The following is a 12,937-nucleotide window of genomic DNA, read 5'->3' as shown; positions in this document are numbered from 1 at the left end:
ATTGTATGAGTAAATAATACACTTTAATAATTAGGAAAAGAAAATGTAACAATGTAATTTAACAGAGACTAAATATTTTCAAAATATTATTTTAGACATTTATAATATTAATTTTACACATGTAAAAACGATATGGATTTGAAAACCCTCGTCCTAGAAAAACACAATTTTACACTAGAAATTAATGGAGACGCTTACATTTATTAATATGGTTATGGTTTATTTGTTATAAAAGGTCTTTGTGTGTAGTTCTCAATGTAAAACTAAATTGGGGCTAATACCACTAGAAAAATGTTCTGGACATTTTCTAGCTAAAATATATAGCCAGAATATGACAAAGATATTCCAAAATTGCATTGAATACAAACAATATTGCATATGTTACAGCAGGACACTGTTGAAATGTGCAGTTTCAAATATAGGGTTTGTGTTCAGGAAAAGGGCCGATATCATAGCAACTGTGTTCAGGAAGAGGGGGCGGGTTCAGATGGCATCTGTTCTTCCTCTGGGCTCCAGTCCCATCTCCAAACGTGCATCATGTGGTCATAGAAGGAGCAGGTAGCCATCAGGCAGGACAGAGACTGGGCGTCTTTGGCAGGGCTGGTGAAGGGGTCTGGAGCTGATCTTTTTTCGGGTAAAAGACAATGGTCAGGTATATATTGCCCCGAGTCATCCTCCAGAGAGGTATCAAAGCTGGCTGTGGGTGATTCATACTGGATCCTGAGATGACCTCCGGACTCTGTGAGCCCAACGCTGGTTTGGGGAGGTTCTTGAGGAGAGGGGGGCATGGAGTTGCTTAGGGAGAGTCTGGACCAGTCTGCCCCATATGCTAAAGAGTTGTGTAGAATATAAGAGGCCAGAACAGGACATGGTGCATCTTGTCCCTCTACAAACGTGGATATTAGGGAGAAACCGAAAGTTACTATGAAGAATTGTTAATTACACTACAGTTAGAAAGTTTGGGGTCTCACCAAGGCTGCATGCATTTGATCACAAAAACTGTAATATTGTGAAATATCACAATTTAAGATAACTTTTCTATTTTAACATATTTTAAAATATAATGTATTCCTGTGATGGCAAAGCTGAATTTTTCAGCAAAGCTATTACTCCAGTATTCAGTGTCACATGATCCTTTTTAAAAAATAATTTCTTCTTATAAATGTTGAAAACCTTTGCACTGCTTAATATTTTTGTGGAAACGGATATATTTAGGACTCTTTACACAATAGAGAGTTGATTTGAAATGCCTTTACTATCACTGCACTGATCAATTTAATGCATCCTTGCTGAATAAAAGTATACATTTAAATAAATACATAAACATTTATGGACCCCAAACTTTTGAACCGTAGTGCACATTAATCATTGACATAAAAAGGGGCAGTAATTCTTACCCATAGCTTTCTGGCAGTGGAGAATATGGAAATCATTATGCATGCATGCAGCCAGAAGCAGGTGCTCTTGACTGGGGTGCCACTTGAGTCTCCACACGCCGCCACCCACTGCAGTCTCACTCAGGGGCTGCTTCATGTTCCTCCCGTCCCAGAGCAACACGTTCTCATCATAGCTACAAGAGGGACAATGTTCAACATACAACAACATACATGTCATATACTTAAATATTGTGTTTTTGATGATTGCTTCAGCAGAAACTAAAAGAATAACCTCATTATCACAACACTCTTTTACAGACTGTCACAGCGATTTTTTCAATGATTAACATAATTATTATTTTATATTTATAATTCATGTTTTATATTTTCAGTTGCCTCTTACCTTCCGGTGGCTAGTATGTGCTCTCGATGGGGGTTACTGTGTATGCTGCATACTCCCATAGTGTGTCTGAGACAGGAGAGCAGTATTTATTTACCATGATTGCATAAACCGCATATAAAAAATAATTAAGTGGACTCAATAAAGGCTAAAAGTAATGTTGGTGGATGAACATCACAGATACTGTCTCACCTCTTGCTGGTGAAGGTGGGGGAAGAGGGACCTATTCTCAGATCCCAGCCCTTTAGTTTGCAGTCATCACCACCTGAGATGGCAATTATAAAAAGTAATGGGAGACACTTTATAATAAGGTCCCATTAATTAATGCATGAACTAACAATGAGCAATACATTTGTTATTTAATCATTTTTGTTAATGTTAAAATACAACTGTTCATTGTTAGTTCATATCAGCTCAGGTCTATTAAATAATATTAACAGATACTTTTGATTTTAATAATGTATAAATTAAAATGAACTAATAATAATAACAATAATAATTGCCTTAGAAGTATTTTTCTTTGTTAGTTCATGTTAACTATTGTAGTTCACTAATGCAAACAAATGGAACCTTATTGTAAAAAGTGTTACAAAGTAATGATACAAATAAATACTTCTATTTTAGCTTTAATTAAAAAAAAATTATTTCAGTTTTCATCATTTTAATACTTCAACTTCTACTTATTTTTTATTTTAGTTAGTTGCCATTTCTAATTTTCATTAAATTTTTTGTTGTTGAAATTTTTCATCTTATATTTTATTTCAGCTTAATTTCAATTATCAGAAATTATTTTTAATAGTTTTAGTTAGCAGTAACAACACTAAATCAATGACGATACACGTAACAGCACCACAGTGACAAACAGTTCCTTTTGCTTGCTCGTTTTCCTCATACCTGAATAAACAATCCGAGTATCCCAGTAACTAAACGCTGAGATCCAGGCTTCAAAGTCGTGAGCTTTCCACTGACAAACAGCATTTAAACTGGCTTCCCCCAGAGACAGCACTGTGAGAGAGCCGGTTGAGTCACTGGACACCACACGCACATCACTGCTGCAAAAAGACAACAGTGACCATTATACACAGAGACAAATGCAATGGCAAATCATCAATCCATCAATGACGAGCGCACCTTACCTCTCGCCTCTCCCTGTGGACCAGTCTAAAGACAAGGCCAGTCTGTCAGGACCCAACTCTGTTCTCAACTCACACTCCAGACCACAGGTGCCCTGCTACTGGAGACACAGTCCAAACAGGCAAAAGACACTTAATCAAGTAAAAACAATAAAACGGCAATAAAACATCTTAACATAGTGTCCAATGCCTACAATATTAGGGGGACTAAGGCCCTGAGCAAATCTCCAAGGGGACCGCAGGACGATTTAAAATTGTATATGTATTGTTAATATAATTAATATAACTATTTAGTTTAACATTATTATAAATATTCATATTTTTATTTAATTGTAATTTAATTAATAAATATTACATTTTAATGATCTAACTTAATTAAAATGCTTTACAAAAAAATAAATAAAGAAACTAAAATCATATCCCACTTAAAAACTATTGTTTTTTCACACAGGGGACCACGGGATACATTTTATATATATATATTTATATATAATTAATAATGTTTAATATTAATTGTAATTTTAGTTATAGCATTACTAACTTATTTCAAACTATTTAAAAAACTGAAATCATATTTCTTTTTTCAATCAAACAACTATTGTTTTTCAAACAGATGATATTTTCAACATGTAGACTGTAAGTTTTTAAAATATATTGATGTTAAGGCGCTTGATGTTTATTAGAGTTTAAAGATGAAGTTCTGGTTATGCATTTCCAACAACATTCCAGTGGCTGGATTAAACCTAAAATAATAATTGATGCTTTCAGTATAGCTTAACTTTTATTATATCTAGAACAGTCCTAAATGTGCATCTTCTCATGCAGCATGAGTTTGATTGGTCACCTGAGGTTCCGTAAGTTTGTACAGCTGGATTTCCCCACTTGCAGAGGCCATACCCAACAATGGACGCTCTGATATTGGCACATGACACCTGTGGAATTCAAATATAACTATAAGAATCTGACTCAGCATTCACGCCATTATTGACAGGCTGCTCACCGCAGAGCAATGGGTGGAGTGTGAAGTCCAGCTCCCCTTTCTGGATGTAATTTGGGCGTAATGGGTGGAGCTAGAAGGTCCGACCACACCCTAACCCTACCCATAACTATCCGTCCACACATTAGATCCACAGAGGTGGAGCTGGACTAGGTCAAGCTCAACCCATGAGGTCCAGAGCGGTGGAGCTGGACATCATTTGGCTCTGCAGTAAACACCACTTGCATTACTGACCATCTGTCCAGGGAGTTTCATAACCTCAGCCAGAGATTACATACTGTAGGTGTGGAGAATGGATGGAATGGATCTACGGCTACGCGTAGATCAATAAACAATATGCATAATATATACACAGAATATATAAAATGCAATACAATATACATATGGAGTGTGTAATGGTGTAGGTTAAGAGTGAATTATAGTGAGCAGAATGAATAGTAAGACTGCCTTACCACTTGAGGTCGAGTATAGCAGGAGTGTCTATTCTCTGAGTCTCTGTCAGTGGAGGGATGAACGATGGTTGCAGATTACAGTCAAACAAATAAAGTCGACCGATTCTGTTCGGGGCAGTAGAGTCTTCTGCTGTCTGCTGTTAACAGAAAACCCTGTTTCGATTTAGAAGTGACCAGTTGATACAACTAATAATACCACAAACAGACACACGTCTGGTTTGCTATCCTTGTGGGGACTCTCCATAGACATAATATTTTTTTTTTACTGTATAAACTATTCTATCTCTATCCCCTTACACTAACCCTAACCCTAAACCTACCCATCACACAAAACTTTCTGCATTTAAAAAAAAAAAACCCTCATTCTGTATGATTTATAAGCTTCTTTCCTCACGAGGACGTCAATTTAGGTCCCCATGAATCAGTGTGCATTCAGGTTGAAGTCCCCAACGGGATAGAAAAAAAACATAAACATAAACACACACGCACGCACACACACTACCATAAAATAAAGCCAAACGATATTTTGCATTACCTTATCATCGCCTTTTTGAAGTTGGTAAGTCCCACATGCCAGAACATGAGACCACTGTGGTAATGGGCACCATTCCACGGTATCAGCGCTCAACTCAGTGTCAAACACTTGCAGGGTTCGGTTTCTAGACTTCCAACCCATCGAAACGGCTTGGCATAATATGAAGCAATTTAGAATTGATATTAGCTGTAACTGACCAAGAAATGACTGTACGCGTGCTGTCACTCTATAATCCCTACATTCAGCGCAGCAGACCAGCTGTCAGTAAATAATGTACTTAAAGTTTACATATATTATACTTTACATTTTATATATTGAATGTATATTACATTTCATAACTTTATTTCAAATACCAGTTTCCAGGTCATAAACATTTTCGTGTAACTTCGCCTTTTATCGTAAAAAAAAAACAGGACGTAAATGGCATAACAACTTCCGGGTGGCTGAAGTCTGACTGGCTGAGCGTTTAAATCGCGCCGTTGTTGTTTCTGGTGAACAGTTCCTGGTTGAAAAGCATGCAGTTTTCACTTTTTATGTGATTGTACGGTTCATCAGTATGGATCAGAATAACCCCGAGTCCAAATCTGTCCTCTGTATATTGCTGGATAAAAACGATCAGTCCAAGTATGTGTTTTTTACGCAAAAGCGATCAGCAGGAGACATAAACATAGGGTGAGTTGATATGAGTTGAATGTCAAGAAGTGACAGCAGTTTGATGTCTCCATCTAAAGCTACTTGCACACATACAACTACTAAACAAAACACAGGCCTACATATTTGATTTCTTGTATAATTATTAGAAATGAAGGTTAATTACAAAATTATTATTTTAGGATTAAAACATACTCTTTTAATATTTTGAATTAGTTTGTTATATTTCCAGTTTTCATTTTAAGTTTTAGTAATTTTGTTATGTGCTTTTGTCATCTTTATAAATTTGTAATAGATTTTTATTTCAGTTTTAGTAATTGTAGTACTTCAACTTACTTATTTCAGTATGTGTATATATATATATATATATATATATATATATATATATATATATATATATATATATATATATATATATATATATATATATATATATATATATATATATATATATATTATTTGTGATGTCCTGTTTCCTATAGATTTACCAATGGTGAAGATGTTTGGAAAACTCATCTTTCAGAGGAGATTCTGTCCAAGCTTGTAAGGATTTGTTTGATTCCTTATACATGACAGATGTTCCTCTTTTACAGCAATAATACAAAGCTTTTTTATTTCTTTACAGTATAAGACGTTTGCATTAAAGTCCACAGAGGATTATACCTTCAAGCTCAAGTGAGGATCTATGAAAGCATCTTGATGAGTAATTGTCTTATTTCTTGGTTGGCGAGATCTTCTATCCTGTCTGAGAACACCCTCTTGTGTATCTGGACAGATGTGCATGTAAGGCTGGAAGAGCATTTGTGAAGCTGCAGGAGGACAATGCTGTTCTGCATTTAGGAGCTGAACCTACAGACCTCAGTCTGTCTCTTTCAAAACTCACTGACTCAGAGGGAAGGACAGAAGTCAAGGACCTGCTTTTTAAAATGGCTGACAGCCTGCAACAACTAGAAAGTCAAGGCAAGCAAAGTTGCTTTCAATTATTATAATCGCTAATTTTCAAAATACTTAAACCCCCTGCAGCTTAATGTTTGATGTTTTTAATCATTTTTAGGTGGTTCATCTTCATTTAGTCCAGTCAAAAGCTCCCAGAAGAGAAGTTCTGGTGAGTTAAGGCAGTACTCTTTAAGCTTGTTAGTAGTCAAGTGGATTTAAATCAGTGGTTCTCAAACTTGCTTTAAATATGAAATTAAATAATGAGTCAAATCATGTTTTTTGTCTTACCATGATTCACTATGGTAAGCCTATTATATGTGTTTATTAGGACAGTTTTTGCGGGAAATTGCGTACATGCTTGGTGCCTGTCTTGCATATCCGTAAATAGAGAAAAGTTACTCTAGCTACTGTGACGCATGTATGGTGTGGGAGTGGCATAGGTTAGTGTCACATTGCGGCTATGCAGCCCCATACGCAACAAATGCGTAATGAGAATTAACTGCTTGAGCAATTTGAGCTACAGTAGCTCGTCTGTTTGATCGGACCACACGGGCCAGCCTTCACTCCCCACGTGCACCAATGAACCATGACCCTGTTGCCGGTTCACCACTGTTCCTTCTTTGGACCACTTTTGATAGATACTGACCGCTGCAGACCGGGAACACCCCACAAGAGCTGCAGTTTTGGAGATGCTCTGACCCAGTCGCCTAGCCATCACAATTTGCCCTTGTCAAACTCGCTCAAATCCTTACGCTTGCCCATTTTTCCTGCTTCTAACGCTTCATCCTCGAGGACAAAATGTTCACTTGCTGACTAATATATATATACCACTCACTAACAGTGCCGGGGTGAAGAGATAAACAGTGTTATCCACTTCACCTCATAATGTTATGCCTGATTGGTGTATAATGTATTGCATGCAGATGAATGGATGGATAGAAAGTTTAGATAGGAGGCCCTTTGAATATTGGCTTGGAGTCAAAAATGTTGAGAATTACTGACTTAAATTGTCTATAAATTTTCTTTTTTAGAATTTGAACCTAGACAGCAGAAGGGTCCAATATTAGCAGTTAGAAAACGTTTTCCTGGGGATTCTCTCATCAACCCAGGGACAAAAAGGTGAACATTTTTATTGACTTCAGACTCCAAAATAAATAAATTTATCTGTGAAATGTATTCACCTTCACTGAGCATTTCTATCTATTTTACAGAAAGAAACCTGCAACAGGTGTGGCCTTTGATGATGGAGACGATGAATGATGTCAACGTAACCTTTTATCAAACATGAATTGTCAATTTTTTTAACCAACTCAACACTATCAGTTTTTAAAACATAATTGCATAGCTATTACACCATGAACTGTTTTAAATCATCATGCATTTATTTAAGGTTTTACGATTTCTTTATATTTTTCCTTTTTAATTGTGTTGCTAATAAAAATGGGTTTTTAAATAAATGTGATCACTGAAAATGTAATTTTATTCAAAAGACTCGATGTACAAATAAAAAAAAGTCCCAAAATCAATTGAACAATTTATTGATTTAATTATTCTCTTTTTTCCCTGTTAATATTAAAAACATCAGTTCACCCCAGTTAGCACAAGAGAATGGAAACAATAAAGGTAATTGAAAACAAGCTGAAAAGGTCCAGTCAATCTTGTTACAAGGGAATCCACCTGAACATAGGTATTACTGGATGAAAAAACGTTCATAAATATTGAATCATATTCACATGTACCGAAGTTACATTCCAAAGCACTTACTACAAAGATAAAACTAAATCACCTCCTTAACCATAATGCTATTTTATATGATACAGAACCACACTCATGTTTGCTGGTGTCTTAAATCACTGCACGTTCATTTCCAAAGTGAAAAGCAGCTTGCACTGATCTTTAGTTAGGCTGTTGAGGTTCTCGTTAGCAGGAAATATATACTGAAGCGGCCCAGACGCCTTAATTATCAAAGTGAGGCTCTTCAGAGTTCATTAGGTCGCTTTTCACATAGCTGGTCACAATTTACTTACACGTTTCAAAAACTCTTTTCCCTTTGGTCATCGTACATGAACGGCCTACCTTATCCTTTGCTGTCCTCTCTTTGAGGAGCTCAACACAGCAATGTCAGAAAAATAAGACACCATTATAGTACTAAGTGCTGACAATTTTGCAAGATTCAGAGATTAAGCACGGTTAGACTCACTGAGCGATAGGACCTAACCATCATGTACATCACTGGCATGAAGGAGAAGCATCATTTCATTTCAAATAAGCAACATAAATGGCTAATTTCAGGTAAAATGGAATACAAATTTTACACTTGTATTACAGTGCAAACAACAAAATAAAAACCTCCCGCTATTTGATAAACAAACATATTTCAAGGGTTCTCAAATACGATAATCAAGAGCAATGACCTGATTTCGGTCTATCTGTATTAACAGTGACTCAAAGTTCACTTTTGGCTTCACAGTGATAGAGTGACACTTATTATGAACGTTTCTACTGACATCTGGTTTTATGCAGCTTTTAACCATTCACGGTAACGCAACGTAAAAGACACCGGTTTCAATCACAATTCGTTTAAAAAAAAAAGGAGAGAGAGAGAGAGAGAGAGAGAGAAACCCCTGGTTCAGGAGACACAAAAGTCAGCACAAAACACTTATGCCGTTTACATTCAATTACAAGACCATAAACATCTCGATAGCAGGGCTTGTTCTGTCCAGTCTCAAAGGCCTTTGAATCGGTCACGAGTCATTCACTATTGAATGTCCGATGTAAAAACTTCAATGAAGGTGCACAGGTACATTTGCATTCTTCAACAAGAACAACGGGTCTGTTCAAAACATTTAAGCATAGCAAAATTTCTTCAACCCACAACACGACAGGCTTGTCTTTTATAGCATGCTCTCAATGCAGGTACAAATAAAGGTCAGAGTAAAGAAAAAAAAAGATGTATAGTTACAACCGTTTCAACTGAACGTGAGGATCAACAGTCATAAAAAGGACAAGTTGCAAAGGCCGAACCCATTCCTTGAGGGATGATTATGTTGTGACATCAACACCACAATTAAAACAATTTCAATGTGAGATCAGTTTAAAAGATAGTACGATCATATTCAAATTTAAAGCGATACCAAAATAAACTATACGGCCATTTTTATAATCTAAGAAATACATTCTCTTTAATTCCCATCCAGCAGGCTTGAATATGAAGTATAGTAATACACGTTTCCATAAACCATCATCTCCAGAACGCAGGAGGGGAGGCCGTGGACGGAGTACCTCAGAGTACCAACCACTCTGGCCAGATCACGTTCAGGCCCCGACAGTGTCCGCATCTCTGTTTAGAGTTCCCAGAAGAGCCGTTCTCTCGCTCCGCTACTGAAGTGCAAATGGAAACAACAACCCACTCACTGGGCCAGAGAAATGGATCCTTTCCAGCGAGAAAAAAAACAACACACAAATGTCTTTCACCATACAGACACGGGTCTGAACTTGAGGCTTATTTTTTACCATCTCTCCGTCTGTGAGATTAACAGATGTTTCAGCACAGAGTGTCTGTATTAAAGGACAACTGTACCTGTGAGAAGACAAAATAAAAGTCTTTTAAATAATGTAGTACAGTAGTCTTGGGATCAACAAAAACATTGAAAAAATATTTCAACGTCCCAACAAGCGTCACCTAGAGGTGTGTGTCAACTGGTATATGGCTAGCACTGCCAGTGCGGTTCTATTTGCTAACAAATTACTCTTTTGATTTGGTTCTTTTAATGATTTTAAAAGTTGAACCAGCTAATCAAGCTCTTACTTAGCTGTGTTATGGCAAGTTGGAGCTAAACTCTGCAGGACAGTGGTCCTCTAGTGCCTAGACATGGATCTAATAAACTTGGGTACGGTATGCATGTAAGACTGTACAATGAGACCTATTGAGTTAGTATGTATAAAGGAATATGTCATCAGCATGCACTAGTGATAAACAAATAGAGCAAGATGAATCAAACTTGTGCTTTTTATGTGCAAGAATATGGACGTGGCCATGGCTAGGCAAAAGAGGCCAAATTGAAATGCCAGTTTTGCAATTGGAGCTTGAGGTAAGTACAGGGATCCCACTCTTTTTCAGTGATCATTTTCGTGGACTTTTCCAGGACATTTTCAATTTTAAGATGACGGGAATAAAAGACAATGATCCTGCCAAATATTGCTCTCTAAGTCTTTAAAAGGTGTAGAGTTTATTGCCATGACTTAATTTTTTAATTTATCATACATTATGACTGTGAAAGCTTGTTTCCACCACAGAATAAAAAGAAAAGAAAAGGTAATTGCGATTTTTTTTATCTCACTATTCTGATTTTTCTGACATGTTAAGAAACTGTGATGATAACAGAAAAATGTTTCTTGAATTTCTGAAGGATCATGCGACACTGAAGACTGGAGTAATGTCTGCTGAAAATTCAGCTTTGCTATCACAAGAATAAATTACCCAATAAAATATATTAAAATAGAAAAGTTATTTTAAATGGTAATAATATTTCACAATATTTTTTTTATCGTTATTTTTTTTGTGTGATCAAATAAATGCAGCTTGTTTAGGACAAAGAACTTTTCTAAACTCTTCTAAATATTTAATAGCTTTTATTTTGCCTCGTTTTTTTTCTTCTACAAAAGTTTATGGAATTCCAAAGCTGCCAATATTAAAAATAAATAAATACATACATAAATATACAAATAAATGTAAAAAAAGCAAAAATAAATAAATGAATAAATATATAAATAAATATACATAGAAAAGCAAAAAAACTTAAATAATTATTTATACATTTATTTCCTTATTTATGTATATATTTATTCATTTCTACATTTATTTATTTATTTTTACATTTATTTATTTATACATTTATGTATTTATACATTTATTTATTTCCACATTTATTTATTCCTACATTTATTTGTGCGTAGGGTAATGAGGAGGGCGTGGTTTACCTCAGACATAGCAATTCAAGCTCAGAGTAGGCGAGGGCATAGCGTTGAGGCCACAGTGACACCTTGTGGTCGAAATACAATAAGTATAGCCTACTGAGGTGTGATTAATAATAAGACCACACCAAGAAAACCCCATTATATATAAATCAATGCTGCTGTGACTGTCCACATGTCAAGTGACGCGACGCAACAAAATGTTCTACTGTAACCGACGCCTCGTTCTATTTTGGATCTTTAAAATATGCATTTTAAGCGTTTGTCACATGTTGTGCATGTACAAATAGGAAATATGAATGTGAAGTGAATTTGTGGTCTCGTTTCATATGCACTGTAGCCATGCAAGGCTATATGTGCGCGGCTTCCTTTCCATCTTCTGACTGGTAATGGAAAATATCAAGCGCTTCCATTTCAGAGTCTCTGTCTGTTGAAGATGTTGCTGTTCATGTTTGTTAGCCCAGGACATTTTACAAATCCAGACCAGATGATGTTCTACGGCCATGTCTGGAATAAAGAGTAGCCTATCCATGGGACACAGTAAGATATAAGGTTTTGGCCATATACTTATCCAAGTCACAGACAGTATCAACGTCAGTAGGCTATACTTATTGTATTTAGACCACAAGGTGTCACTGTGGCCTCAACGCTTCGCCCTCGCCAACTCTGAGATCGATTGCTATGTCTGAGGTAAATCATGCCATCCTTATTACCCTATGCACAAATATATGTATAAATAAATAAATGTATAAATACATAAATGTAGAAATAAATAAATGTAGAAATGAATAAATGTATAAATACATAAAATAATACATACATATGGAAAAAAATTAATATATACATAAATAAGGAAATAAATGTATAAATAATTATTTATTTTTGTTTTATTGATTTTCTATGTATATTTATTGATTTTTGCTTTTTTACATTTATTTGTATATTTATTTATGTATTTATTTATTTTTAATATTGGCAGCTTTGGAATTCCATTATAGTTAACATCAACTTGTGCTATAAATTACAGTATGACATTACAGCAGCCAGAGCCTGATTTTGAATCTATAAGCTTTTTTTTATATATATAAAATATAGATTTCTAATAACAAATGTCTTTGTAAATCACAAACCAAGCAGACTTGTAATATGAGTAAAAGAGCAATAAGTCTCATGCACACTGTGCCAGGCAGATTTAATTACATTATCTCATTAACTGAAATATAGTTATGTTTCTGTGTCCCAAGTCTTACCCTCTCTTCCTCAAAGCTGATCAATCCTTCGTCATCATCACTCTCAAGTTCATCTGGCTCTTCACTTACAAGAGCGTTGAGTTCTGTGTTAGCGTGACGAGGCCTGAGGATGCTTAGCAGCCGCTGCAGTGGCGACTGACCAGCACTAGATGGGGAACTTTCTTGCTGTTCTAAGTTATCACTTTGCTTTTTTGCAAAGTTAACAAAGACCTAAGAACAGAAAATAAGATATT

General features: G+C 35.7%; 3 protein-coding genes across 5 annotated transcripts in view; 1 reads left to right on the top strand and 2 right to left on the bottom strand.

Moving 5' to 3' along the window:
• Positions 1 to 4: 4 nt before the first annotated feature.
• Positions 5 to 5,338, bottom strand: dph7 (diphthamide biosynthesis 7). 3 transcript variants are annotated; one of them, XM_079813860.1, is made up of 9 exons: positions 4,894 to 5,338; positions 4,359 to 4,495; positions 3,754 to 3,841; positions 2,913 to 3,007; positions 2,671 to 2,828; positions 1,969 to 2,041; positions 1,780 to 1,845; positions 1,398 to 1,570; positions 5 to 886 (listed from the first exon to the last, which is right to left on the bottom strand). In XM_079813860.1, the coding sequence occupies exons 1-9, from the start codon at positions 5,032 to 5,034 to the stop codon at positions 465 to 467; spliced, it is 1,353 nt and encodes a 450-aa protein (XP_079669986.1). In that variant the 5' UTR covers positions 5,035 to 5,338; the 3' UTR covers positions 5 to 464. The 3 variants fall into 3 exon arrangements, with proteins under 3 accessions (XP_079669986.1, XP_079669987.1, XP_079669988.1); XM_079813861.1 differs by having other exon boundaries at positions 184 to 886; positions 4,359 to 4,492; positions 4,894 to 5,192; XM_079813862.1 differs by having other exon boundaries at positions 206 to 886; positions 2,671 to 2,825; positions 4,894 to 5,259.
• On the top strand, positions 5,339 to 8,016 carry paxx (PAXX non-homologous end joining factor). The gene is made up of 7 exons (XM_079813856.1): positions 5,339 to 5,565; positions 6,027 to 6,087; positions 6,170 to 6,219; positions 6,320 to 6,504; positions 6,599 to 6,649; positions 7,512 to 7,599; positions 7,692 to 8,016. Exons 1-7 carry the CDS (start codon positions 5,450 to 5,452, stop codon positions 7,738 to 7,740), a joined length of 600 nt encoding a protein of 199 aa, XP_079669982.1. The 5' UTR covers positions 5,339 to 5,449; the 3' UTR covers positions 7,741 to 8,016.
• Positions 7,931 to 12,937, bottom strand: part of abca2 (ATP-binding cassette, sub-family A (ABC1), member 2) — a 93,941-nt gene continuing 88,934 nt past the window's right edge. The window contains exons 48-49 of the mRNA XM_079813841.1: positions 12,705 to 12,914; positions 7,931 to 10,060 (exon numbers count right to left, since the gene is read on the bottom strand). Of these exons, the coding sequence (XP_079669967.1) occupies positions 10,025 to 10,060; positions 12,705 to 12,914 (246 nt within the window). The 3' untranslated portion in view covers positions 7,931 to 10,024. The remainder of the gene's footprint in view (positions 10,061 to 12,704; positions 12,915 to 12,937) is intronic.

Source organism: Gobio gobio (assembly GCF_949357685.1).
Source record: "Gobio gobio genome assembly, chromosome: 4".
In the NCBI taxonomy this organism is placed as follows: Eukaryota; Metazoa; Chordata; class Actinopteri; order Cypriniformes; family Gobionidae; genus Gobio; species Gobio gobio.
The sequence above is the reverse complement of the archived record's forward strand: the minus strand, read 5'-3'. Positions and strand labels throughout refer to the sequence as shown.

What these genes read in the sequence shown, in the direction of transcription:
- dph7 (XM_079813860.1), bottom strand. Translation starts at nt 5,034, where the DNA reads ATGGGTTGGAAGTCTAGAAACCGAACCCTGCAAGTGTTTGACACTGAG. An exon ending in ACAAACTTACGGAACCTCAG is followed by an intron (nt 3,008 to 3,753) that starts GTGACCAATCAA and finishes TGTCTCCAGTAG; the next exon opens with CAGGGCACCTGTGGTCTGGA. An exon ending in CCACTGCCAGAAAGCTATGG is followed by an intron (nt 887 to 1,397) that starts GTAAGAATTACT and finishes CCACGTTTGTAG; the next exon opens with AGGGACAAGATGCACCATGT.
- paxx (XM_079813856.1), top strand. Translation starts at nt 5,450, where the DNA reads ATGGATCAGAATAACCCCGAGTCCAAATCTGTCCTCTGTATATTGCTG. An exon ending in GATTATACCTTCAAGCTCAA is followed by an intron (nt 6,220 to 6,319) that starts GTGAGGATCTAT and finishes GTATCTGGACAG; the next exon opens with ATGTGCATGTAAGGCTGGAA. An exon ending in GCAACAACTAGAAAGTCAAG is followed by an intron (nt 6,505 to 6,598) that starts GCAAGCAAAGTT and finishes AATCATTTTTAG; the next exon opens with GTGGTTCATCTTCATTTAGT.